Source organism: Sciurus carolinensis, chromosome 18 (assembly GCF_902686445.1).
Source record: "Sciurus carolinensis chromosome 18, mSciCar1.2, whole genome shotgun sequence".
In the NCBI taxonomy this organism is placed as follows: Eukaryota; Metazoa; Chordata; class Mammalia; order Rodentia; family Sciuridae; genus Sciurus; species Sciurus carolinensis.
Window position 1 is genome coordinate 9,806,794 of NC_062230.1, and position 27,480 is coordinate 9,834,273.

The 27,480-nt window shown below is 41.9% G+C and overlaps 1 protein-coding gene and 2 non-coding genes across 3 annotated transcripts in view; 1 reads left to right on the plus strand and 2 right to left on the minus strand.

Moving 5' to 3' along the window:
• Baiap2l1 (BAR/IMD domain containing adaptor protein 2 like 1) overlaps positions 1-27,480 on the plus strand; it is a 90,052-nt gene that overhangs the window by 2,755 nt on the left and 59,817 nt on the right. Inside the window, 2 exon segments of the mRNA XM_047533012.1 lie at positions 20,110-20,183; positions 25,071-25,157. Coding sequence (XP_047388968.1) covers positions 25,073-25,157 — 85 coding nt within the window. The 5' untranslated portion in view covers positions 20,110-20,183; positions 25,071-25,072.
• Trnaa-ugc (transfer RNA alanine (anticodon UGC)) lies at positions 18,969-19,041 on the minus strand. The gene has a single exon. It is a non-coding gene; the product is annotated as a tRNA-Ala (tRNA).
• Trnam-cau (transfer RNA methionine (anticodon CAU)) lies at positions 26,921-26,994 on the minus strand. Its single transcript has one exon. It is a non-coding gene; the product is annotated as a tRNA-Met (tRNA).

Below are 27,480 nucleotides of genomic sequence, written 5' to 3' on the forward strand. Positions count from 1 at the left end.
GGAGGGCATGCATTTTACTACGTCATAAACAAATGACATGATAATGAATCTCAAATATCAAATAATGTTGCTGTTGCTAATTAGAGTTTGGCCAAAGATCCCTCCCCTTTCCACCCTTTAGTCTATAGTATGCCCATAATTTGCCCTCAAAAGCTTGCTTGTGCTTTTTGCATGGTTTTCTGATGAGTACATGTTTTAGTGGGAGAGGAAGAAGTCAAGTTCAAACAAACCTTTAATTAATAGTAGCCACAACCTTCCTAGAAGTTAGAACTGTTCAAGTCTTAGGAAGCTGAGGGAGGCCAGGTGTGGTGTCATCTAGGGATGTCCTACCTACACAAATCTTGCTGAACAGTGAGTGTAGGAGGAAAATGACACTCAAGAAAGGACAGGGACACAGAAGTCTCAATGTCACCTTCTCAAGGAGGCTTGCTCAAACAACTTTAAAGTTACAGCTCTGTCTCCCAACCCCAACTTAGGCTACTTTACCTTTTCCCCCATAAAGCTTCCTACTTAGAATAAACTGTGATAGGTTTACTATGTTTGTCCACCTCTCTTTCCTCCTCAACTGAACTGAGCTCCACAAGGCAAGGAGCTTTGTTTTGTTTTCCTTGTGCCTAAAACAGTTCCAGGCCCATAGTAGGTGTGCATGTAGAGTGAATACACATTTAATTTATTGAACACCTAATCCTGTGTCATGCTCCCTGCTCCCACCCTTGATCTTCTTCATAAAGCATTTTGTTTCTAAGAGTATATCTGCCCATGAGGTGGATGTGGATTTCGTGTATGTATGGCCATTTTTAGATGAGAAACTAAGCCCTAGAATCTATGACCAGCTTCTACACTGGTCTCCAAATAGTAATTTAATTTTTAGTTTCTAGCGACCAACAAATACACAAATACATTTTCTTGTTTTTTTTCCCCAAATACATTTTCATAATTTGGTGAACTAAGATGTCACTGAAATTTTTCTGTCATTCAGACAATTCATCATTGTCATGTTTTGAACAAACCTTTTGCTAAGAAACAAGTGCTTTTTTTTCATCGGGTAAAGGGAACAATCTAGGCATGTGTTTTCCTCGTCTGTTTAATTCCTGTTGGGTTGATTTTCAGTGTGGACAACAATATGTAAGTCTGGCATGTAAAGCTTTAATACCTTTTTAAGAACCCTCTCTGAGGTGTGTTTATTGCTCTACCCACTGTTTGCTATCTTAATCTTTTCCCACAGCCATACTTTCTTCAGGTGTGCTGGAGATAAAATGGGATTTGCAGAAGTCCAGACGCTTGCTCTTGGCTCCGTGAGGACTGAAAAAGGGGATAGTAAGAGTCATGTGCTAGGAGCAGCAGAAGGGGTTGCCAGGTATTGAATATTATTCTGAACAGCCTAGTGCTTTAGCTTTTTGTTTGGCAAAATGAAAATAAAAAACAAACAATAGATTTTTCTTCTAGTTTTTTTTTTTTGATTTTTTTTTTTTTTTCTTGATGGGAAAGAGGTTTCCTAAACTGGGATAACATTGCAGTGCAGCGTCCTTTATTGTGAAACCTGGGAGGCTGGGAGCACTTGGACAGATGACACTTTCCATGGGTTTCAGGTAGCTTTTGAGTTTACATTTGTGACATGAATTCAGAATTCTCTTGCCTCATACAGACTGGCACATTAGGGAAGACTTGGAATTGCAGCAACTTGGATTTTTGTTTTCTTCGTTTCTGCATGGATATTTATTCTGTATTCAACAGCAAAAAATAGCCAGGCCAACCTCATCAAATAAGTGAGGCACTAAGCAACTTAGTAAGACACTGTCTCAAAATGAATAAAAAGTAAAAATTTTTATAAAAACTGTACAATTTAACCTGTCAACCCATGGAAATACATTTTTGTTTCTTAAACTTTTTATTAAACTACAATATACATAGAGAAAGGTGTGCTCAAGTGTATACAGCTTACTAAGTTGCCACAAGCTGAACACCACTCTCCTAACCTGTCCATTCCTTATTTTGTCCTCTTTCCCAGGGTGCTTGTCAGATTCATCCTTGTCATTCGAGGAACTGTAGTTAGTTCTTGTTGCTGAGTGGCATTCTACCATAGGAATGAATCACAATTCATTCTTGGCATTTGGATTGTTTTCAGACTCAGGATCTTATGCATAGTGCTTTATGAATGTTCCTACTACAGGTCTGATAGTCATAGACCCTCATCTCTTGGGCATACATACAGGAGTGAATTTGCTAATGTAAAGTATTTGAATATTTAACTTCATTAGAAAGTGCCAGGCAATTTTCCTAAGTGGTAGCACCAATTGACAGTCCCACCAGCAGTGTATGAGAGTTCTGATTCCTCTGCATTTTGCCAGCAACTGATATGGTCAGTCCTTTTAATTTTTGCCATTCTGATGAGTATGTGTAAATAAAATTTTAAAACCCAAAACCATAGTGTTTGCTCCAGGCCTGCTGATTATCTCTTTTTCTGTAGGCTGCCTGCAACCTAAACAGGAGCCCCTTAGGGGACACTTAATGTCAGAGACAGAATCAGGACCTAGGGGTGTGGATCTCAGAAAGGCCATACAGTTGTAGTGGTATTCACGAAGGTAAAACGTGAATCTCAGTTTATTCAACTCTAAAACCATTATAGCTGAACATATCATTCATATGGTAGAATACCACTCAGTAACAAGAACTAACTACAGTTCCTCCAATGATAAGGATGAATCTGACAAGCACCCTGGGTCTTATTATGGAGGGGATGTTGAGGGCAGAGATGAACCATTTAGACAAACTGGAATGCTTGGGATAGAGTGCAGCACTTGTAGTTAATTAAATTATCTTGCTAATTGAGTATTGATGAAAGCACCCCCCATACACACACTGGAGATTGAACTCAGTTGTGCTGAACCACTGAACTACACCCTCCCTGCCACTTTTATTTTTCATTTTGAGACAGGGTCTCACTAACTTGTTGATACTGACCTTGAACTTGGATCCTCCTGCCTCAGCCTTCCAAGTCACTGGCATTTCAGGCATGTGCCTCCAACACCCAGCCTTTCTCTTTCTTCTCATGTAACTTTTCTTGGAAATGTATGAACTTAACTGTTACAGGCACAATAGGCTAGTATTTTTAAAAGATTTCAGGACTAAAGGAAATGTTATTTTTAATTTTCCCCAGTTACATTGTAATTGTACATACTTGAGAATAAATCCCTAAAATTATACCTTTCAACATTCCCCACGTTGTTCATATGTATTTGTGTATATGTTTAATCCTGGAGGCTTTTTGTCATTTGAGTTCCTGGAGATGTACCTAAGGCTTGTTCATGTGAGGCAGTGCTTCCCCACTGAGCTACACCCAGCTCTCTTCAGGTATTTTCCAGGACATATTTCCACATCAGTCAGTGTTTGGTGCCTTATCATTCCAATGACTCCACAGTACTGTTCCTCATCATAATTTATTGATCAAGCCCTTCTTGTTGGACATAGGTCGTTGCCAGGACTTTGTTGTGAAAGCACTGCATTGGGCATTTCCGCAGGTAAAACTTTGCCCAAATCCATCATGCTTTCTGAAAGCTAAATCCCCAGGAGGGAACCTGAGTCAAAGGACGAATCGTTGCAGAAAGTTCTCCAGAAAATACACACCAAATTATACTGTGACCTGCATTACGGGAGAGGGCACCTTCCCCTGAGCTCCGACCAGTTAAGTAGGTCTTTTAAAACCTCTTCCTCTTTAAGTAGCCCATGGGAGGTGCGCATGTGCTTACAGTAGTAAAGCACCTATATCTATGCTGGAATGTGGGCATTGTCCAGAATACTGGAGATTTTGTCTACTGGTTTTAGGCATAATTTCCCCATAAACTTGTGGATATCTACCAAGTAATTACAGCTCTGTAACCCTTCAGACCTATATCCTTCTGTCCCTATTTTCCTCAGCCTGGATTTTATACTTGTATTTATGTTTTCCTGACCTTGAGTTTCCTTCTGATTTATCTCGTTAGGGATTGTATCCAGTCTCTAACAGTTGCTACAGATCTTTATGGATAAACGTGAAGGTCGTGTATATAAGATAAAATGTCGCTGTTTTCTCTTTCAAAAATACATGAAAAATGTTACTCGAATGAGTTTCCCAAACCAGTGAGCAAAATAGATGATGGCTGCTCAGAGATCTAAGGGATCGCTGGCAGCCTGCTAGGCTGAGTGACTTGGAGAGAGCAGCAGGGGTCAAGATGCCCTCCTGTGTTTTGTTGCTTAAACTGTTTATATGGGGCTTTGGAGGTTAACACGTCCCCAAGCAATAACAATTCCTTCACTAAAAATCTCAATGGGCAGCAAGTTAACTGGAGGAGTGAGATTTGGAGTTCTCACTTGCACTCTGCCTTCTGGAGTGTTTACTTTTTTTTTTTTTTTTTTAAACGTTAAAGGGTTATTTTTACAATACTTAACTGAAAAGAAGCACAAATGTCTATATGGTCCATTTACTATGGTAAAATTACCATTTTCATACCTCTGTTCGCAAACTGACTTTTTAAAGTTAAAAAGTCTTAATGGTTTTTCTCTTAATTTTCACACACAGGAATACTTTTTAACATTTACTAACCTGAGATTATAAATACAACAGAAAACTAACTGAACAGAATTGAAACCATTCAGATTTCAGTTCTTAAAGCCATGATTTAATAATCTTATTCCTGTTGTTGCAAGCAACTGAACGCTTTCAAGGTGCAGCTGTGTCCTGCAAAGGTACAAAACCGACGTTGACAACTTGTCAAACGAAGGGGGAAGTTCCTCTGATTAGAGCACAGTGCCTGGAGCAGACACCCGGGGTGAGAGGGGATCAGAACAGATGACCTGCCCAGCCCCAGCCATCCTAAGTGCAGAGCTGACCACATGAGAGAGGGAGATGAGAGGGGTACAAGAGACAGCGTTGTTGCCTTCACATGCCTGTCAGATACAGGTGCTCACAACTTAAGGTAATAAACCAGTCCACTTCTGGCCACAAAAATTCAAGTGACAAATCAGGAAAATCATATTGATAATTCTTTATACTTAAGCATTGTGATGATGACAATGATATGAAACTTTGGTAATTGGATTGAGGATGTTGTTTCCTGGTCAGGCACTTGCATAGCATTCGTGAGGCCTGAGTTCCATCCCCAGCACCCCACTACACACACGCACAGATTTTAATTGACCAGTCAATTCTCTGAGCAACTTGAGGTACAGGACATCAACCATGCCTTGACAGTACACTGTTTATCTCTAAGCTTGTAAACATGTAAAACCTTATTCCTATTAGTGATTCAGTCCAACTGTTAACGCTCTGTGAGAAGATTTCTTCAGCTAACTAATCCATCCCCTGTTATTCTAGATTGGATTGTAGTTGATAAGTCAACTCTATTTGATCTTGTCTTCAGTTTTCTTGTCCGTAAATAAGGATGATAATAGTGCCTACCTCATGAGGTTGGTACTCGTGAGGATTGAACATGGTAATGCATGAAAGCTTTTAAAACAGTGTCCAGTGCATAGTAGGTGTTCAGTTCATGTTCCTGTTGGTGGCTCGAGCTTACTGGACTGTAACCGTCGTATAAGTATTGATTTTCACGTTTGTTTATAGCCATCCTCAGTATCTAGAAGACCGAAACAGGTGGAGCTGGGTAAATATTTGATAAAGAATAGTGTTGAAATTATTGGCACATGGTTTTCTCTCTCCCAATGAGCTGTATGCTCCTTCAGGATTTTTTAACTCCCTCATGGGGCTGGTACATAGTAAGAACTCAGAAGTATTTGTGGGAGAAATACTGAAGATCTGTGCTCGTCACACAGTTGTGACTAAAATCATCTCCTGCTCCTTAGCATGTAGGATTGAGACAGCAGCACTAATAATAGTGGCCATGTTTTGAGCACCTGTTATGTATGCCCCAAGCTTCCACCAACATTCATTCTTTCTGCAGCTGTTTTCTGGAGCACCACAGCTGTGTCAGGCACTGTGGTCACCATCAGGAACCACACTGGAGAACAGGCCAACGCAGACTGCCCTTCTGAGGTCATCACCAATGGTGGCACAACTGCCAGAGTTTAGCACTGCCAGCCCTTGCCCTCCACCCCAGCCTGCCTGGCACCTTCAATCGCGGTTCCTTGACCCTGTCCCAGGGTTGTCCTGCCTTTGCAGTTCATGTTTTTGGAGTTTGTTTTGTCTCAGTATTGGAAGAAAGGAGAAAAGGATTAATAGGTGTGAAGGTTGAGTTTGAGAGAAGCTTTTTAGGCAATTTGTAGAAGTCTTTGGAAAGTTTATATGAAAGGAGTAGAGGAGAGACAAAAATTACATTTTTAGAAATTTAAATTCTCCTTACTGGAATCTAAGTAAGTATCTTGAAATGTTATTAAATTATTTGGGGTGTTTGAACAATAGTTTTAAGATCACAAGGGCTGTAATTTTGATGTAGAGCAGAATAATTCACTGGAATTATAATATTAATAATTTTTATTCTAATACTAGATATCAGAGTAAAGTTTGGAAGAAACTAATGAACTTCACAGAAAAGTGGCACTTGCTGTTTAAAGTCAATACACTTTGGTTTGATAAAGTTCCTGTTACCTATTTAGTATTTTAGGGCTTTCTAAATAAATGCAGTCCAGGCTATGAGTCGGTCTCTCCTATAAATTCATTGCTTGCTTTTTATCCCAAGACACGCCTTTTAAAAACAAAAAGTAGGCAGGCAAGAACCCTTAACCAAATAGTGGAGTGTACCTTTTCAAAGCATATATCCACTGACAGCTATTTTACAACTAGTGTCAAATCAATTTTTGTTTTTTAATATTTGCCACTCACACAATTATGGTAAGGTTACATATTTCTAAGTGATATTCAAGTAATATTAAAAATGTTTGCATTTCTTATTTTCACCACATCCATCTGAATTGCCTTGGTGTTTTTCACACACCGATCTGCCTATTTGACTATGCAGTTTCAAGGGCCAGAGCTCTCTCCTGACTTATCTTGGTGTTTCCTGGGCTCAGTGTGGGCAGATAATGAAAGCTGCATGAATGTATAATTTTTTTCTTTTTTTTTTTTTTTGGTACCAGGAAGCCAAATCCCCAGCCCTTTTTATTATTTTTATTTTGAGACAGAGTCTCGCTAAGTTGCTTAGAGCCTCACTAAATTGCTGAAATTGGCTTTGAACTTGCAATCCTCCTGCCTCAGCCTCCTGAGCCACTGGTATTATAGGCGTGCACCACCATACCTGGCTACATGTATAGTTTTTAATGTTGCTTCAAAAGCCCGAATGTGAGAAGGATTTTACAGAACTAGTGAAATGAGACTTAAATACATGTGTTCTCTAGTACTTACCATGATTCATTTGTTCAGTCTCATTCTCTCTCTAGTGCATGCGTTCTCTGTGTCTCTTTTTCTCTCTCTTCCTCTCTAAAATTCCAGAAAAGAGGCACATTGTCAGATTCTGGTTGGAATGTTACTTTTAAAATTTAAAGTTACTTTCTGTTGTAGTCATCCTGGTACTATAATTTAGAATAGGAAAGATTGTGTTTCTATTCTTTCAAATCAAAACATTCCTCTACCAACCAAGCAAAAATGGTTACAGCTCTTATCATAATTGGAATTTCAAGGAGTAGTGTTTATTTCAATTTTATAGATATGATTCTCTCTGAAGTTCAAAGTCTGAAAACTGCTTGAATTCTGGGGTAGGGTTTCCAAAAATCCCATCCAATGGAGGCCAGCATGGGTTAGGCGTTGGTCCAGTGTCTGAGAGCTTGCTGATGGCCAAGGCTAGGAGCTCCTGCTTTCAGCCAGGGGTTTTCTTGGCACCACTAACCTTAAACTCAGTGTGATCATCTGCACTTAAACTACCCAGAAAAGCGATTTTGAATTCCACCAACAGAAAAGGTAAAACTGTTATCTAATGTTTAAAATTGAAGTTTTCTGGTTTTGAACTGAGTTTGGATCATTGTTTCTTCATGTTACTTTATCAGATGATTGTGAAATCAGAATACCTGTATACGGTTCTCCCTCCACATTTAAAAAAAAGTAATTGAAAATCTAGATTTTTTATACTAATATACTATCTGGGATCACTCTGAGACATGATTTTCTTGAAAGCCTTGATAACTTTATCTAAGAGGTGTAAACAACCTAGAACATCCTTCTCATTTCCATCAGTGTGTTGTGGCCTTTTTGTTTGGCTTTCTTGTGCTTTAGCTTCAGAACAGTTCTTGATGTGTAAATGAGGAGGGACAAGTTTGTCACAGAAATCTGTTTCTTTAAATAGTGGAACAGCATTGTGGGCATGTTATTGTATCTGGTAATTCATACCTATGTTTCTGGATGATCACACTGGTTCTGATCTCTTGGTTGGTTCTTAGGGAGCTCGGGACCTAATAGGTGCACCCATGACTCAAAACATTCTTCTATGTGAGGCTAAGCCCAAAAGGGTATCCCCTCTACTTCACTGACCACTGGTCCAGCTGCTGCTCATGCTCAGGCCACATTGCGAGGGACAGATCCATGTGAACCTGCAGGCCTTCCTGCTTTCTTTCTAGCTTGACCTTTGCACCCTGAAGGATCTCCCACCCCGCCACTTTGGGGATGGAACCCAAGGCCTCATGCATGCTAGGCAAGTACCACTGAATTACATACCCAGTCCTTAAGGAGAAACAGTTCTGTATAAAACAAACCTGGATCATGATGAAGAAGGGAAAGGAAGACAATGTTCAAGTCACAGTGAATGTTCGATGGTGTTTTCTCTGTGGGCCGAAGCTTTCCTATGAAACTTCCCTTTTATAGAAGGATGTGGTTAGACCAGGTGCAGTGGCACATGCCTGTAGGCCCTCAGACAGGTGGTCAAGGCAGGAGGATCTCAGCATCTAGGCCAACCTCAGCAACTTATCAAAACCCTGTCTCAAAATAATTTTTAAAAGGGCTGCCGGTATAGCTCAGTGGTAGAGCATTCCTGGGTTCAAAAAACAAAAGACAAAAAGAAGGACATAGTAAGGATTTTTTGCTGGAAAAACAGTTGCCAAATTCCTTCCCCAGTCATATCTGGAAAGACAGCTGCTGTCCCAGCAGTTTGATCTCCAAATTAATGGGTTTTCACTTTCTACTAATAGGCCACATCGATTTTCACCCTACAAAGGCAGATTGCTGCAGAGAGCTACATTTTCTATGTACTCTTTACAGAACAAGAGTACTTTCCTCTGGTCCTGAACTGTCCTGTCTCAAAACATCTGGATCTTCTATGTGCGAGCTAGTTAACCATAATCAAGGTGCAAGCAAATGACTCTGTGGCCATCCCACAGCATGAAGGATATACAGACCCTGAATCCTTAAAACAGTCAAGGACTGTCTGTTTTTAAATCTTTATGGAGTTATAGATGTATAACTATTAAGTTTACTCCTTTTAAGGGTATACATTCTTATGTCATTTTTTTGTCCCTCCTCTTTCTCGCTCCATCACAGACAACCTCTGATATGTATTCTCTCTATAGATTTGTCTTTTCTGGAAATTCATATAGTGTTGTGAAGCATGTAATCTTTTGTGATTGACTACTGAGCATAATGGGATTCATCCATGTTGTAGCATATATCAGTACTTAGTTCCTTTTTATGGTCCATTGCACTGATATATTTGTCCATTCACTAGTTGATGGGTATTTGGGTTGTTTCTAATAACTATTCATTTTTATTTAATTATTTTTTAATGGTACTGGAGATTGAATTCTGTCACTCTACCACTGAAGCCTGAACCAACCCAAGCCCTTATTATGTTTTATTTTTAAACAGGGTCTTGCTAAATTCCCCGGACTGACACCAATTTGTAATCCTCCTGCCTCAGCCTCCTGAGTAGCTGGGATTATAGGCATGAGCCACCACACCTGGCCCAATAAGGCATTCTTTTTAAGAGCCACAATATTGCTTAGTATGTGAAAGGTAACTTAAATGGCAACTTGGAAAAACACAAAGTTTGGAAACAAAATTCATAAGGAAAGCCCTGGCACTTTGAGATTTTGTAAGTGTGTGAAGCCCTAGTAGGTGGAGGGCAGAGCCTTGCAGCTTTTATGATTCTCGGATGGACCTATTACTTGGAGCTAATGAAGTTGCAAGCAGTGGCCCCATTACCTCATGCTTGATTCGTACGGTTAATTGGCCCACTGGGCCACTGTGTCTGTACGTGTGCCTGTGGAGCCACAGGGAAGGTGTACAGCAGGTACACTGTGAGCAGCCTCTCTGTAGAACACAGACCCCCAAACTGCCACTGGCGACCCCACTGCGGGACATTCGATGATGCAGACACTCTGCCTGGTGCTGGGGATGCAGTGGTGGCCAAATTAAGGCTCTTGTCCTTAATTTATCCATAGTTCCTGCTAAGGAAACAATGTAAACAGGTGGTGTGTCATGTGAAGTAGTGATAAGCTCTCTGAAGAAGGAGAAGCCAGGGTCACTGAGAGCAGAGAGGGAGGCAGGCTGGAGTCAGGGAGGAGGGCTGAGGAGGGCGTCTCTGAGAGGTTTTAAGCAGAGGCCGGTGGGCCAGGTATCCAGAACTGGAGCCTTTGGGTACCGGGGGAGCCAGTAAAGCCCCGCTCTGGGAATGAGCCTGACCTGTTCGGGGAGCAGCCTGGAGCACAGCGATAGGGTGGAGCGCGCAGCTCTGGCGCAGGGCAGAGCCGGGCTTTCGCACCTGCCTCCTACCCAGGTGTTAAAGGACAAAAGTCAAACCTGAGAACTGAGGATAAATCCAGGAAACTGTACTAGGAAACCACCTTTGGTTTCTCTTCCCCTTCTTGGATATTTTCAGACTCATGGGCTTTTTTAATGCAGACAAGGGAAACAGTTTATGGTCCTTTAAAAAGGGTACTTTCCTTCACTCACAAAATGGACCAAAGTACAGTAAGACCAAGTGTTGGTTGGCAAAGGTGTGGAAGATGGTGTTTGTACTCAGTGTTTGTGGAGCATAAATTGCTGCAGCCGCTTTCTTCAGTTTGGCAGTACTGTGTCAGACAGAATTGAAAGACCAGTCACATGTCGGGCCCCAGCGATTCTGTTTCTGGGTACGTTCTCACCTGTGCACACGAGGGCTGTGGGTGGTTTCTTGCCTCATAGTCATTAGTAGCTAAAGCTTGTGAGCCACCTACTTGCCACTCAGTGAAGACACACGTGGATAAAATGCAGTGTATTTGTGTGGCAGGTGTGTATGTGTGTCCATATAAAAAGGTTTATTTCAGGAAAACAGCCCTCATGACTGGTGGGACTGACGAGTGTGAGATCTGTGGGGCAGGTGGCCGGCAACGTGTGGTCCTTCAGGGAAATCTCTTCTTCCTCGGGGACCCTCAGTTTTGTTCTTTAGGTCTTTCAGCTCACTGGATGACCTGCACCCAGGTTTAGGGGGATGATAAGCTTACTAATATAAGTAACTGTTTGTAGACAGTAACCGTATCTGCAAAATAGCTCCACAGCATTATGTCGGCTAGCGTTAAATGGACAGTACTGTAGCCTAGCCACAGGGACATCTAGAACTCACCGTCACAGTGCACACAGGAGTTGAGTAGGAATAAACCCAGTCCATGTGTGTCCAGATGAATAGGTCCAGCAGCAAAATACTGAATAAAAGGAAAGATACAAGTGACACACATTATATGATGCCGTGTAAGTGTCTTTCATTGAACATCTTTTCAATGCATACAGCAAAATTACATATCAATATGACTAGGTAGACAACCATATAAAAGTATAAAATATGGGTTAGAAAGTTAACAGCAGCTTCCCTGGGGTAGGGGTGGGGGACCCAAGACTTGGGTGGGGGTGGTTAGGGCATCCTGTAATTTTTATCTGTAGGGTTTTCGTAACTTTCAGCAAAGGGAGCCAGTATGACAGTGTCAACCGCTAGCCATTCCTGTGGGGACTACAGTGGCTTCGGAGCCTTCTTCAGCCTCTCCCTCTCTCAGTGGAAAGAAAAGGGGAGAAGGACTCATCCGCCCAGGCAGAATGGATCCATGTTGCGGTGCTATTAGGAGATTAAACATACTCACCCAAGAGGAGGGTACAGTTATGAGAAGGCATCTAGAGGGAAAGCGGGACTCAGAGGTTACCCTCACCCCGCTGAAGTAGCACTCTGACTTCAGGAGAGCATTTTCATCTCTGTTTCACAGTTCTTCCCAAGAAACTCTGGAGGCCCAGGCAGAGCGCAAGAGTCCGTAGGGAAACTGCCAGGGTCTGCCTCTGTCTCTTGCTGTCCCCAGGACCTTCAGCTATGAAACAGGGACGGTAACAACTATGGCGATAAGGTCAGAGAAGCTCGTGTAGGGGCTGGGGATGTAGCTCAGTTGGTAGAGTGCCTGCTGGGCATACAGCCAGAGACATAGCTCAAGAAATTAAGAAGTAAAATGCTCTCAAATGAATAAAACAGATAACACCTATTTTCTTTCTAGAGAAGGCTGCCACAAACCCTAGATGGTTTGTATTTATGATCTCTCTCATCCTAATAATGACACTTTGAGGTGGGAAAACAATACCATTTATTTTCATGTCACAGGTGGGAGTACCTAGAGGTATTTGTGTAAATAAGAATGTTTATCCATTTGAAGATTGACTAATATTTAGAGCTTTTCTTTTGAAATATTAATTATAATTGATTCAGTATGTGCTAAGTGTCAAGAGCTCTAAAGAATACATAATAAGTGCCCCACAGGGCTGGATGTAGCTCATGCTAGAGCAAGGTTTGCCTGGAATGTGCAAGGTCCCAGGTTTGGCCCCTTTAAGTGTGCCATGGTGTTCAATTTCCACCCTCAATCCTCATATCCTTTATAAAGTGAAAATCACCATTATCCCCGTTTCATAGAGGAAGAGACTAAGGCTCAGAGAGGTGGTAACGTGATTTACCCAAGAATTCGAGGCACCCCCCCCCCCCCCCCCCCCCCCGCTTCCCAGGCTTGTTGCTACTATCATGGCATGTCATAAGTCATACAGAATAGCAATGGATGCAAATGCAAGTTGATAGCTAATTTAATAGGTACATTATTTGACTGACAAAACATTTTTGTGTTTGTTTGAATGACTAATTCTGGTCTACCTTAATACTTCAAAACATCTCAGTTTAATTTTTCTCTGTGCAGCTGTGCTTCACATCCATGATACGAAGTGTGACTCTTGTGGCCCTCAAGCAGCTGCCTCTTTGCCAGATTTGCTTGCTAATACTTTCCCCAAAGGCAGAGGAGGTTAATCCAGTGCTGGTGAGGTTGGTTCAGCAGCAACACTCAAAAAGGAAGGAGGATTTTCTTCAAACAATACCCACCTACAAGTACCCCCAGGTGTCCCTTAGCACATTCTTGCCATGTGACAGTAGAATGTGCCTTGATTCATCGGAGCATTTGTGATATGGAGTAATTTGCATTAGAGTGCGTAGAATAAAATAATATATGAAATTTCAAGGATACATACGTACTTCAGTCAAGCTGAACAAAACATTGAAGATTCAAAAATCACTTTTAAAGCTTATCCAATCTCAACATTATTCTCCTCCCCCTACCTTGTGGTGCTGGGACTTGAACCCAGGGGCACTCTACTCTGAGCAACATTCCCAAGCATTTTTGAGACAGGGTCTCATTGAGTTGCTGAGGCTGGCCTTGTACTTGTAATCTCCCCGCCTCAGCCTCCCAAGTTACAGGCATGCACCACCATGACTGGTTTATTACTTATAATTTAACTAAGAAAAACAAGGTGCTGAAAAATCAAATAATTTGCTCTTGATCATGTAGAAAACTGGTAGTGGTGGGAGAAAACTAGAAGGGAAACTAATGCTTAGAAATTTAAAGTCTTGGGGCTGGGGATATAGCTCAGTTGGTAGATTGCCTGCCTTGTAAGCACAAGGCCCTGGGTTCAATCCTCAGCACCACAAAAAAAAAAAAAAAGAAATTTAAAGTCTCAGTTTCACTATCTGACTAATCATAATTTAATTATTTGATGCTTTCTTAAATATAAATTAATGATACCCAGTTAATTGTGCATAGCTCTGTATTGGTAAAGATAATTTTTCAGAATATGAAAAAAAAAAATTCCAAAAACTAAAGATGTTAAAGCTATGATAAGATTGCATGATTTGTTTTAAAATTATGATTAATAACTGCAAGGGGCAAGGGGAAAACTTGTGATAAACAGATCAACTAGAAATCTGCTGAAATGTGCCTACAGGTTCCAAGGGATCCGCTCTTCAATACTTTATTCAGAATGACTGACAACTAGTTCTCCAGTGCTACTCAGCATCTGCGATAGAACCAGCCCCTCTTCCCTTGAGACTGGCACAACTAAAACTGTAATATTACCAGTCCCTTAGCCTAGAATTTATTTTATAACCATAGCTATCCATGTTCTCTGAATGAAAATGAAACATTCTGATTGAAACCAGGTTGGCAAATTATCCTTATACCAGGTAGTAACCAGTGGGTACATATTAAGTTTTCATTACTTCTTTGTAATAAAGTAGTGCTTCTTGGCCAATTTGTACCCTTTCTGTTCACTTTGAGATACACTTGATGTCTTAAGCTTTTTATTCTTAATGCCAATTTTAAGATGGACTTTGTGGGTATTGCTTGTGACTCTAGTTGTAGATCAAGTCTTAGCAAGCTTGGTCACAGCACTGGCCTTTCACCCAGCTATTGCCCCTGCCACCCCAATCCAGGGACCCATTCAGCTCCAGGTGCATCCACTGCTACTATAACATTTTATGGACTTTGGAATACAAAGGCAGCACTGCTTTTTTGTTCCTAATTTTATAAATCACATGTACTTCAGCTCAGATAACTAGATTAATGGCCAAAAGCCAGTATAGAAATGTATTTTCCACTCTTGAAAGGGACCGAAATTTCTGGGTGGAAATTTCCCAAATAGCAAAGACTTGAACTGAACACGTTGGACTTTTCAAGCTTAAAAACCCTTGTTTTGTTTTCTCTGCAACTAGTTGTAATCTTAAGTCTTGAACTTTGCTTTTCAGGGGAACCATTTGGACAGTGATTTGTGTTTGGTGTGGTGTTTTAAGATGATAGTTATATGTGAACATTTCAAGAATTATATCAAGAAATCAAATTCCACTATCCCCTTCAATAAAGGGCATGCTTAAGAAAACAGATCTGGATTTCCATGCTACTGCCTGCATACAATAGGGCAGGGCTAACCTAGTATTGCTTTTCCTTTTACAGCCTCATAAGAATATTACAAGAATTTTAAGCAAGTTTTCCTTAAAATAGTTTTATATTTTAATTAGAAAGTGACCATTTTCAGACTGGGGATGTAGCTCAGTGGTTCTGAATGTGAAAGGCCCTGGGTTCAATCCCCATTACCATTAAAAAAAAAAAAAAAAAAAAAAAAAAAAGGACCATTTTCTAATGAAATTATTAGATTTTTAAAATCATTGAGCTCACCTAGATTGCTGATAGGAATATAAAATGGTGCAGCCACTCCGGAAACAAGCCTGGCAGTTTCTTATAAAGTTAAACATATACCTAGCCTATGACGCAACCACTGAACTCCTGGGTACTTATCCTAGAGATAGGAAAACTTGTGTTCATGTAAAAACCTGTACATGATAGCTCTTATCAGCTTTATTTGGGATAGCTAGTAACTGAAAACAACTCAAATGTTTTTCAACACATCAATTGATAAGCCAACTATGATACATTCATACTGTGGAATGTAATATGTAAGTTAAAAGAATAAACTATTAATGCACCCAGAACACTGGAATGTCTTAAGGATGTTGTGCTGATGAAAAGGCCATTCTCAAAGGGTCACAGACAGTATGATGCCATTTATTAGATGTTCTCACAATGACCAGGTTAGAGAAGGAGCTCATTGGTTGCCAGCGGTTAGCACGGGTGGGGAGGGTGTGACTAAAAGGGGACACACAAAGGAGGTCTTTGTATTGATGGAACAGTCCTGTATAATTGAGGTGAGAGCTGTATGAATCCATACATGTGATAAAATTTCATAGAAATAATTTATCCCCCTCCCCCCAAGTTCCGGTATAGGAACTGGTAAGATCCAATAAAGTCTGTAGTTTAGTTACTAGTATCATACCAGTGTCCGTTTCCTGGGTGTCCTGCAGTTATAGAAGATATCACTGGCTGGGCACAGTGGTACACGTCTTTAATCCCAGCAGCTTGGTAGGCTGAGGCAGGAGGATCAAGAGTTCAAAGCCAGCCTCAGTAACTTAGTGAGGCCCTGAGCAACTGTGTGAGACCCTGTCTCTAATAAAATATAAAAAGGGCTGGGGATGTGGCTCAATGGTTAAGTGCCCCTGGTTCAGTCCCTAGTACCTGCCCCCCCCCCCCCAAAAAAAAGATGTTATCACTGAAGATGCTGGAAGAAGCATGCCTGGCAACTCTATCACAACACTTCCTTGTGAATTTTAAACTATTTTAAAATTAAAACTTTATTTTAAAATAAAAAGGGAACTGATAAAAGATCACAGAAATAGCAACTGTGGCTACAGGCATCCAGTTCTGAGGCTTTGCCATCTTGTAGGAGGTGGGGAGGTCAGTTGGCTCTGGGGCTTCCTGACTACTATGGCACATGGACCCAGGACAGCTGCCTGCTCCAGTAATACAAGACAAGTCGGCTCCCAGGGAGACAGGGAAGAGTCACCTCATGTTTTCCTTTCTTCCTCTTGAGAACACACTAATGATGGTAAAGGATTTTTTTTTTTTTTTAATTTAACCATGTAAATCTTTTCAACATAAATCTGTAGTGCAAAGATACCTGAAAAGAAAACATCAGCTGGCCAAAGTCCTACAGAAATTTGGGGTAACAGAAGGTGGATAGAGGAGCAGTGACTGGCTGAGCAGAACCTGCTGCACTGGGCAGAACTGACCCACTCATCCCCAGAACCCCAGAAGCTCAGGACCAGGCCCACAGAAGGCAGGAAGTGGGCAGAATAGGGATCTGGTGTGGGGGGTGGTTGGCCTCCCAGTTTCCCCTTCCTGCCTGCCCACCACAGCAGTATCTCCCTCGCCTGACAGACAGAGGTTTAATATCAGATCAGGGAGCTCTAGTCTGGAAACACCAGGGGTAAGACTTGGATCTGGAACAGGGGAATTAGGGGAAGATTGGCTCAGGATACAGTCCTGACTGGGAAACCACTCCCCACCTCCCACCAATGAAAGGGAACTAGGAACTTCTCTGGAGAAGCCCAGTGTCCCTGGCAGCTATCTGTGGCCAGACCCTACAGCAAACTTTCTGTCCAGCACTTTGATGGAAGCCTACTAGCCGACAGCCATGGGCATGCACAGCTTCCAGCCCGCATGCGAGTGAGGACTTTACTCCTAATATAAACTGACCATGGAAGACCACCAGGAGTTCGAGGGCACCTCTAACACAAATCTGCGGGGCAGTAAACAGTGGGGAGAGTCATCAGGAGATGATGTGCGAAGCTGGAATAAAACACCACAGGATACAGTTATTCAGATAAGATACTGCATTCATGAACCAAGGTTAGGAGAGTGCTTTAAAAAAGGATCAGGCAAGAAACTTTAAAGCATAGAAATTTAAAAGATGATAGCAAAACTTAAAAATAATAGAGGTGGAATATAAAGTTGAGGATATCCATCAGATGTAGGACATAAACAGTGGAAAAATCAGAGAAAAGATAAAATGATTACAGAATAATCCAGGATGTGTAAAATCCTCATCAGAGTTCCAGAAAGGATGAAAAGACAAGAAATAAGAGAGGAACATTCTTCATACTTGGAGGACCTAATTTTCCATATGGCTAGTGTCCACCAGTGTCCAGTAAAAGAAATGGAAAAATAAAAAATATCCACATAGGGATAAAGAGATGGCTTCCAGAAGTAAGCTTTAAGAAGAGAGAAAAGTCACAGAGGAAATGACAGGTGACTTCTCAGTAGCAAAGCTGGATGCTGTATACCCAGAGGACTTAAAATCAGCATATAGTGATGAGTCCACATCAATGTTTATAGCAGCTCAGTTCACAATAGCTAAACTATGGAACCAATGTAGATGCCCTTCAACAAATAAATGGATAAAGAAAATGTGAATTTACACAATGGAATATTAGCCTTAAAGAATGTAATTATGGCATTAGCAGGTAAATGAGTGGAACTGGAGAATATCATGCTAAGCAAAATAAACCATTCCCGAAAACCAAAGACCGAATGTTCTCTCCACTGTGTGGATGTTAACACACAGTAAGAGCAGGGGAGGGAAGAATAGAAGTTCACTGGATTAGACAAAGGGAATGAAGGGAAGGCAGGGAGGATGGGAATGGGAAAGCCAGCAGAATGAATCGGACTTCACTCTCCCGAGTTCTAAATGAACATACGACCTGTGTGTATCTGCATCAATGTACAACCACGAGAATGGGAAGTCATACTCCCTGTATATACAACACGTCAAATACATTCTACTGTCATGTATATCCAAAAAGGACAAATTTTAAAAATGTTTAAAACCTGAATGCTAAAGACAGTGGAGCCAGATCTTTAAAAATCTAAGGAAAATAGTTCAGTCTACTTATTATACTCCACCCAGCAAATATCAAACAAGTGAAGATAAAGGTAATTTCAGACACATGGGGACATGTATGTACCTGTCACACAATTTCTTAGATCAGTTTTAGAGAATGTTCTCCAGCAGAAAGGAGGAAAAAAGAAGGTGTGAACCCAGTTATTGAGAGCTCTTCACCCAGGCAATCAGAAGGACATGCAAGGACGACAGGAGGGCAGAGTCCTTGGAGAAGGTTCTAGGGAGGGAAATGGAATGGAGATTAGCTGGCAGTTTTATATATTTGAGGAACAATGTTGATAGGCCTTTTCAGATCCAACAGAGTATGTGGAAGAATTTAAGATAGGAACCTGGAAAACTAAGCATGGCAGACAGGTAGAATTAGACAATTATTAATCTCAGAAATAAGAAAAAGGCTTTACCAAGAAATGAAATGTAATCTTTCTTTTATTTATTTATTTATTTATTTTGGCGGTACTGGGGATCGAACCCAGGGCCTCGTGCTTGCAAGGCAAGCACTCTACCAACTGAGCTATCTCCCCAGTCCTATGAAATGTAATCTTTAGTACATTCCTCAAGTTATAATGACCAATATTTATAAAGTTATATTAAACACTGATTATTGATTTACCAGAAAATTGCTGTGTAATTATATAGGAAAGACTGAGGGAAGGAGAGTGGAGAGGTATCAAGAGCTAGGTCCCCATGTAAGAGCCAGTTGCTGTCTAAAATTGAGAAACCAAAAATATTCAAATCTCTGGCAGTATACAGGAGAAAAAGAGCTTGACTGGAAGCATTCTAGGGAGTAAGACGAGAATGAGGAAGGTTGAGGTGAGGCGAGGGCTGTTTCCACCGTAAGCCTGGTCACTGCTTGGTAAATGGCAGTCGCCACGAGCTCTGTTCCCAGTAGCAGTGGAGAACCTTCTGCTTCTGAAGAGTGTGAAGAATCTGCCCCTGTTGAATGTTGGGTGGTTTTTTTGTTCTCACCTCCAGTCATCTACAGTACAGATTTGGGGAGAAGAGGCAGTGAGACCTGAGGGGTCCGCTGGGGATGGTTAACGCTGTGTTCACAGATGGCCCAGAGGCAGTACCATGTGCTCCACTCATGAAGTCCGCACCGCAGGAATATCTGCTGCCTGTCCTTTAGGTTTAGGAAGAATAAAAGCAAAATCTCCTGGAAGGTTCTGTTCACCGGGTAGCCCAAACATTGCCCTTAGTTATGAATTAAGTTGAGGCAGCTGGTGAAGCACGCCCATTTCTTCATACTAGAATGAGGACGATTAGCAATTCACTTATACCCAAGAGGGCACCTTCGCCTCTGGGCCCACAGTCCCTGTGGGGCAAGGCAGGCTTGTGAATGTCTGCCACACTGCTAGTAGGCTCTCGGAAGCCCTTGCATGGCTGAGAATGGCCAGGTTTGCATACCCCTTGCCCCCTGTTTCATCAGGTAAGAAAATATGGGCTCTTCATGATTTTTAAGTCTGCATTTATGACTATGGACACGACAGTTACGTGCACACAGGTATCCTAGGCCACACAGTGATAAGATCTAAAGACTGCTTGGTCTACTGTTTATTAATTTGTTTTGTTTGTTTTGTTTTGTTTGTCAGAATGTTATGGAACAGTTAATCCGGGGCTACGAAATTTAATAAACCTAGGAAAAAATTATGAAAAGCTGTTAATGGTAAGTCTGCTTTTCTAAATTGATCAATGTAAAGCATGTGTAAAAGCTATTCAGTAAATATTTTACTTACTTTTAAATGCTTAACATCAATGTTTAAACTGTCTTTTAGTGGCAAAATTAATCTACAGAACTTTGCATTGATGGTACACAATGATATTAGCGTGTTCGAAGTGAGTGAGTTGAGTGATAGTCAGTTACCATGTGTGGTGCATTTAACTTTCAAATCATGCTTTGTTGACATGGCACAGTCTTTACATCATTGCCCTCAGCATGTTTTTTCATTTTTAAACCAATTCTCCCTGAACTAATAACATGTAAAATGTATATTTAAAACATTTGCATGTTAGTGTCCTGTTCACAGGAATTTTTCTGCTTTTTTTTTTTTTAATATCAAAAGCTTTCTTGCCCTGTAGATGTGTCACTTTTAAAAATAACATGAGAACTAGTAGTTTTAGACCAAATGGAAAAACATACAGAGTTTGGACTTAGATTTTCATTTCAAAATAAACAAAATTCTCATTCATTTTAAAATAAACTTGAGTGTTGACATTTGCTGCTCTGTGAACCAGAGTTGTTCACAAACTCAAGGTTTCATTGAGAAAACTGATATGGAGCTACAGGTGCGTTTCCCTGCTGAAAGGTGGACGCGATTCTGATTCATCCATAGTCACCTTAAAACCTTAAGGAGCTAACAATCAACAGATTCTCACATGTAAGACGGTTCTCCCTATATGGCAGGAGGTACCCACCCATCCCAGATATCCAGACTCCAGGTTCACCTTCCACCCTGGTTCACTAAGTTCATCAAGAAACATAAGTAAAAAAATTTACTTGCAGTGGTTTTAATCTGAAGAGGTCTTCAGATCAAATTTCAGCCACTTCAGATCAAGTGGCTTTTACTTACCCCTTCCTTCTTCCTTCTGCCACACCCCACCTTGCTCCCTGTTGATATTTAAAAAAAATAATAAACCTGTGGCCTCCTGTCCCTTAGCAGAGTAAAACCCAGGAAAGGGAGATGTGCTGGCTGGACTGTGGGTGACAGGGAACATTGTTGCTGTTGTCCTCAGAACAGTAAACTGCTTCTTTACTTCCTTCATCACTGTGTGTGCTTTGCCTGACGCTTTCAGTGTCAGAAGGGCAGCAGCTCTGGGAACCCCCAGCCATCCCACCCCCAGCCTCAGTGCCGCCTGTCGGCACAGTCCCTCCTTCAGAGAGGGAGAGACTGCCTGGTTTGCTGACTCTCCTTTGGCGATTGCTTAATCACAAGGCCACAAAGTCATTGTTGTAGACGTCCTCGTGAAGGAGATCACTGTGGCCTGCAGTGGGTTTTTTTTTGTTTTTTTTTTTGTTTTTTTTTTTTTCTCTTCGTACTGTGAGCTGCCTCTTTGAGGCAGAGTTACAAGGTGAGTCAGTGAACTGCCCACAGCTTAGCATCCTGCTAACAAGGCTTCTCACTTTAACACCTCCTGGAGATTATTCTGGAATTCATAAGCATTCCCAGAGTTTCTACAGTCCATCTGGCTATAGTTCTGCCAAAACCACTGAGAAATCTAAATACATTTATAAAGTCCTTGGTGGGAATTTGGAGTACAGTTGAGGATGCCAGCCAGATATGCAGTCAACAGATTAGAAGGTGGAGAACATTCAATGACTAAGGGCTGTGTAGAGACCAGTGTCACAGGAGCTGGCAGGAGGCCACGCAGGAGCTGAGGTGACTGACAGATGTTGGGTTTCAGCCCGCACTCCCTGCTTCAGACAGAAAGAAAGGCATCCAAACCAAACCCCAGGATCCATGCTGGCCTGGGTGAGGCTGATGGGGAACAGGTGCAAGGGGCTGGCTTAAGTATGCATTTGAATGCATCATAGTCACCTGTTTCTGTACAACAAGCTGTCCTCAGACTTGGTGGCTTAGGACAGCAGTTTATTATTTCTTCTGTAAAGGCAAGGCAGTTCTCGGGACACCCAGGGCTCACCTCTGCAGCTGTAGTCTGCTGGGCCCCAGATCCAAGGCTGGGAACTGGGCTAGCCCTCTCCTCATGAGGTCTTTCCCCTTCAGTGAGACCACACTGGGTCCTACACCATAGTGGTGATGTCCCAAGAGTATAAACCCCAACGCCTAGCACTAATCAAGCTTCCGGGTGCTTGCTGATGCCACATTTGCCAAAGCAATTCACATGGCCAGACTACCCCTCAGTGTAGTTGGGAACCACACAGATGGAATTCTGGGAGATGTGGTTCCCACTGCAGACCATTACTATAAAAAAAAATCTACTGTGCTCTCCAGGGAGCATAGTTTTACTCTACTGGCCAAGGGAGGCCACTGAAGGCTTTTGAGCAGAGCAGTAACCCAACAAAACTATTTTAAGGAAAAATTATCTGGTAGAGGTATATATGTAGATTTATCTAGATTGATTAAGTAGCTTACCAACCACTAACATAGGATTGATATGCTTTATTCCTTAAACAATAAGTAGTAGAAACAATAAGAATTGTGTTCCCAAAGCGGGGGGCAAAACCATTAAAATATCATTATTATTATCTGGATACATATTATTTGTGTGTGGGGGTGGTGTATACTTTTTTGTTGGTTGTTACCAGGGATTGAACCAAGCAGTCACATCCCCAGCTCTTTTTAATATTTTATTTAGAGACAGGTTCTTACTGAGTTGCTGAGGCTGGCTTTCAACTTGTATCCTTCCGCACCAGTCTCCCGAGCTGCAGGGATTATAGGAATGTGCCACTGTACCTGGCAAGTTATATAATTTTAAAGTTAATTTTATTGTAAAAGCAAATGTATTTTTCAAGACCGAGAAGATTACATGGTTTTAAATGTAAGTCAACAGGTAGTGAAATTTTTCAATTTAATGTGGGAATGCAAACCATAAATTTTGTTTAGATATTGTGTAATCCTGCGTGCCATCCTCCCACTAATTGACTTTTCAGCTTATCAGTACTTTACAATTTAAAATCTTCTTTCTAAAATACACATATTAACTTGACAGTTTACTGGTTACACACCTCATTTGAGGTGGAGTCACTGTTTTTTCAGTTCGAGCTGAGACCAGAGAGTCAAAACGCACCACAATTTCGAACTGCGGAAGTGAAGTTGGAGTTGTGTGCACTGCTGTTGACTCACCACTGACCTTGGGATGTCCCAGAATATCTCCACTCCCCTTTCCTTTGCAGAAGAGGCTGATAACACTGCAACCTCTGTCTTAACATTGTAGGGCAGATTACCTAAGTAATGACTTGAAAAGTCTATATAAATGGTAACTGCTATTGTTCTTTTTATAATTGTACTTTAAGGTTATCCCCAGCCACATAAAATAATAGTACCGCAGAACACTGCATTTCCAGAACTTCCAAACAGATAGTGAATACCATAACTTAAAAAGTTTTAACCTTTACAGTAAATGCTGAAATAGATAAATTTGTCATAAAATCGGGTTGGTTGTTTGTTTCGGCCTACCTACAGCTGGACGTGACCTAACTCTCTGCCCTCTTACCTTTTTCATGCTTCCCTTTAAAATCCACTTTTTGGGCTGGGGACATAGCTCAGTTGGTAGGGTGTTTGCCTTGCAAGGCCTTGAGTTCAATCCCCAGCACGGCAAAAAATAAATAAATAAATAAAAATAAAAAATAAAATCCACTTTTTGAGAACATGCTCATTATGAAGTGCCCCAAAGCAGCTGGTGCATCCTTGGTAAAGGCAATGACTGGACAAGGGGTCCTTTTGGTTCCAAAATCCTGCCATATCCAAAACTACACAAGAAACCAGTTTCTGTGTATGAAAATAATCTTTGGGCAAAATAAAATAAATGATCTCCAAAATCACACTAGTAGGCAAGGCTTTGTTGCAAGGCTGGTTGTCAAACGCTTTCCCTCTCCTCAGGCTGCACTTGCAGCACCTGCCGTCAGCAGCCACTTTTTCCCTCCTGTGTACTGAAGATTGAACCCAGGACTGCTCTACCACTGAGTTACCTACCCAGCCCTTTCTAAAATTTTTTATTTCAAGACAGGGTGTTGCCGAGTTGCCCAGGATGGTTTCAGACTTGGGATGCTCCTGCTCAGCCTCCTGAGTAGCTGGGATTCCCGGCATGGGCCACTGTGCCCAGTGAGCGACTGCCACTGTTCCATCCGACACTCTCATTATTAGGGCATTTTATAGATGAACAGCCTCCATTTCAGAAAGAATGTGGAACTTGTCCCTAGAAGTCATGGAGTCATAGTGTAGTCTTCAGAGTCAGATTGAAGGGGGAAACATTTTTAAAATAATTAGAACCCAGCTTATATAGCAGTAATCACTTTTCTATTTCTGCTCAAAAGGAGGGTAGGGGAAGCATTCTGTTTTGTTGTTTTTTTCCCCCTAGATAACTCTGCAATTTTGGGGGGATGCTAATACATTTCAGATGTCATAGATTTCCCCAGGTAACATATATCCTGGTTGTTTGTGATCCCAGATTTTTTCCCCCCATAGGAAAAAATGTACCATCAAAGGACCAGGTTCCTAAACTACCCCACCCAAGTCCTCCTAATAATGGTGCTGACCTGTAGTGCTGTAAAATAACCATCTAGGAAAAGGGTTTTTGCTGGAGTAGATGTGCTCCCAACCTTGATTGGGTGTCATGAGCAGATTCACTCTGGAACTGGTACCTGGAGTAGCCAGGTCCTTCTTCTGACTTTTGGCACCTGGGCTGGTCCCAGGTGAGGATCTGATCGGGCTTTGCTGTGGGTGTTCTCCACCAGCACAGCCATCGGGCATGAGTCCCATCTTCAAGCCACACTTGCCATAGCCAGGAGGACCTAGGGATGTTTGAAAGAAAACTTGTGTCAATTCCTCCTTTCCTTGTCTAAGTGACAATTCTGTGTGTTCCCTTTGCTGTCTAGCTATGATCCTTGCAGGAAAAGCCTACTATGATGGAGTGGCCAAGATCGGGGAAATTGCCACCGGGTCTCCAGTGTCGACTGAGCTGGGTGAGCTGACCATCCAATATTTAGACCTAACTCCACATTCTGGGCACCCTGATGAGAAGGCACCAGGTGGCCCCCGGGCACTCCGTGGCCTGTGGAATGGAGGCTTAGTGGAGGGCAGGCCAGGCCTAGAGCCAGAGCAGAGCCGAGGGGCTTCCTGGCAGCCCCAGCATCCTGGCTCCTGCCTCTGGCCTCTCACCCTGGTCCCTGAGGTTGCAAGCCAAGGGAGCCTGACCTACATTCTGAACCGCAGGAGGTGGGCGAGCCGCCTCGCCTGGGCAGGAGTGTTTCCTGAGTCACCTCCTAGGAAACCCGGCTCTGCGTGGCACTCTTGGCTCTTGCTGCTTCCACGGCTGCTTTCAGTTGTGACTTTTCCGGTTTTGCTGGTATGAATCGATCTCCTGTGCAGGCGCAGAGTGCGGCCACACCCTGGGCAGCAGGACTGTGGAGGGAAGCTGGGTTTCTATTTACAGAGCCCCTTCGCTGTTGCCATCTCCTGCCAGGAAAGGTCCATTTTTTATAGCCTGAACATGGCCCTCATTTTTAAACACGTCGAATGTGTTTTATTGTGTGAAGGGTAAGCTTTCAGCCTTTAAAGTGTGTCATAACTGGAAACGTTCAGAAAACCAGACAAAAGGATAGGAAAGAGCAGATCTGTGAGTTTGAAAAAGTGTCTCCCATTAAAATGTGGGGAAGAGAAGCGGAGGAGCTGAGTGTCACAAAGTCCGCTCCACAGAGTGCCGTGTGTCTTAAGGGCTTTCAAGGTTGTTGTGAAACCCTGACTGGCCCATCAAAGGCCAGGAGTCAGAGGCTCCATGTCAGTGTGTGGGGGCAGCTGGGCAGGAGGTCCATCTGGGTTCACATTTCTGTCCGCTTCCAAAAGCTATAGCTGGAAGGTAGGCTGTGTGCCTGCTGCTGTCCCATGAGCAGGTCGTTACAGCCAGTGGCAAGTGACCATGCTGAGCTGTGCACTGTGGGCTGTAATCTGAATACGTTCTGAGGAGGACTCACCTGCAGGAATCACTCCAAGCACCCTCAGTTTAATAGCATGCAGACGGCCCCACGTAGACAGCAGAGCGAAACCTAGGATGTCCGCGGAGTAGTTGGGATGATTACAGGGTTCCATCATAGGACAGAATTAATAAGAAACATCCCATTTGTGTCATGGGGGGAAAAAGTGTGATCCTTGCATTAAAACATATGTCGCTCTGACTCACTGCCATTCAGGTTGCCTTTTAATGTTTTATGGGCCTTGCCACTGTTTAAATAGACTTCTGCTCCACACCTTACTTTATTCAGCTGTGAGTTCATAAAGTTGAATCAACTATTTCCACAGCAACAATGTTGTTATAAACACAGGCTTGAAACTCCAGTTTCAGTAAGGAAAATATGTTTGGATGGAGAAGTTTCTTTCCTGTGATATGTGTTTATGCAGAGGGAATGAAAATAACTTTTGCTTCAAGTTTTATTTTGTTTCAAGATATCCTTTTGCCTGTATGCACAGTCTCATAGTTATTAGCTTTCTACTGAGTTATAGCAAGTCCATGATAAAATGCTGCCTTGGTAAGAAATGTTGGTGGGGAACATTAACTTCTTTTGACAAACAAGTCTTCATTTCATTGTTATTAAAATTTTAGACTAAAATACCATCTTACATCTGTTTAAATTCCTGTATGGAAGAACAGTGGACAATTAATTTCTTAAAAATCATCAAAGGTAGACTATTTTTCTTTTTCTTCCTTTTTTTTTTTTTTTTTTTTTTTTTTTTGAGGTGCTGGGGATCGAACCCAGGGCCTTGTGCTTATGAGGCAAGCGCTCTACCAACTGAGCTATCTCCCCAGCCCCAGACTATTTTTCTTGTAAGAAGATTTTATTGTGTGTTTATTACTGCCTTTCAGTATTGGTGCTCATAGCTTGATTATGAATCTCATGTAAACTTTTATTCACTCTTTTGGATTAAAGGCCACTGGTAGAGCAGAGCTGAGCACTACCGTGTTGATTTCTATATGTAGATACTCCCATTCAGACATCCCATGTGACATTGGCTTACTCATCACTATGTGAATAATTTAGGATGCTTTTGCCTAAAAGTAACAAAATATACAGCCAACAATGATTTAAGCAATAGCATGCTGCTTCTTTCACATAAGGCTAGGAATAACCGGTTCCCAGTTAATCTGAAGAATCTAGGTTCCTAATCTCTTTCTTCTTGTCTGCCCATTTCCTGATGGTACCAAGATGGCTGCCAGACTGGCCATCACATCTCTCTTCCCATAGTCCTCAAAGGGAGGAAATGGAATTTCTTCTCAGATGTACTCTTTTACAA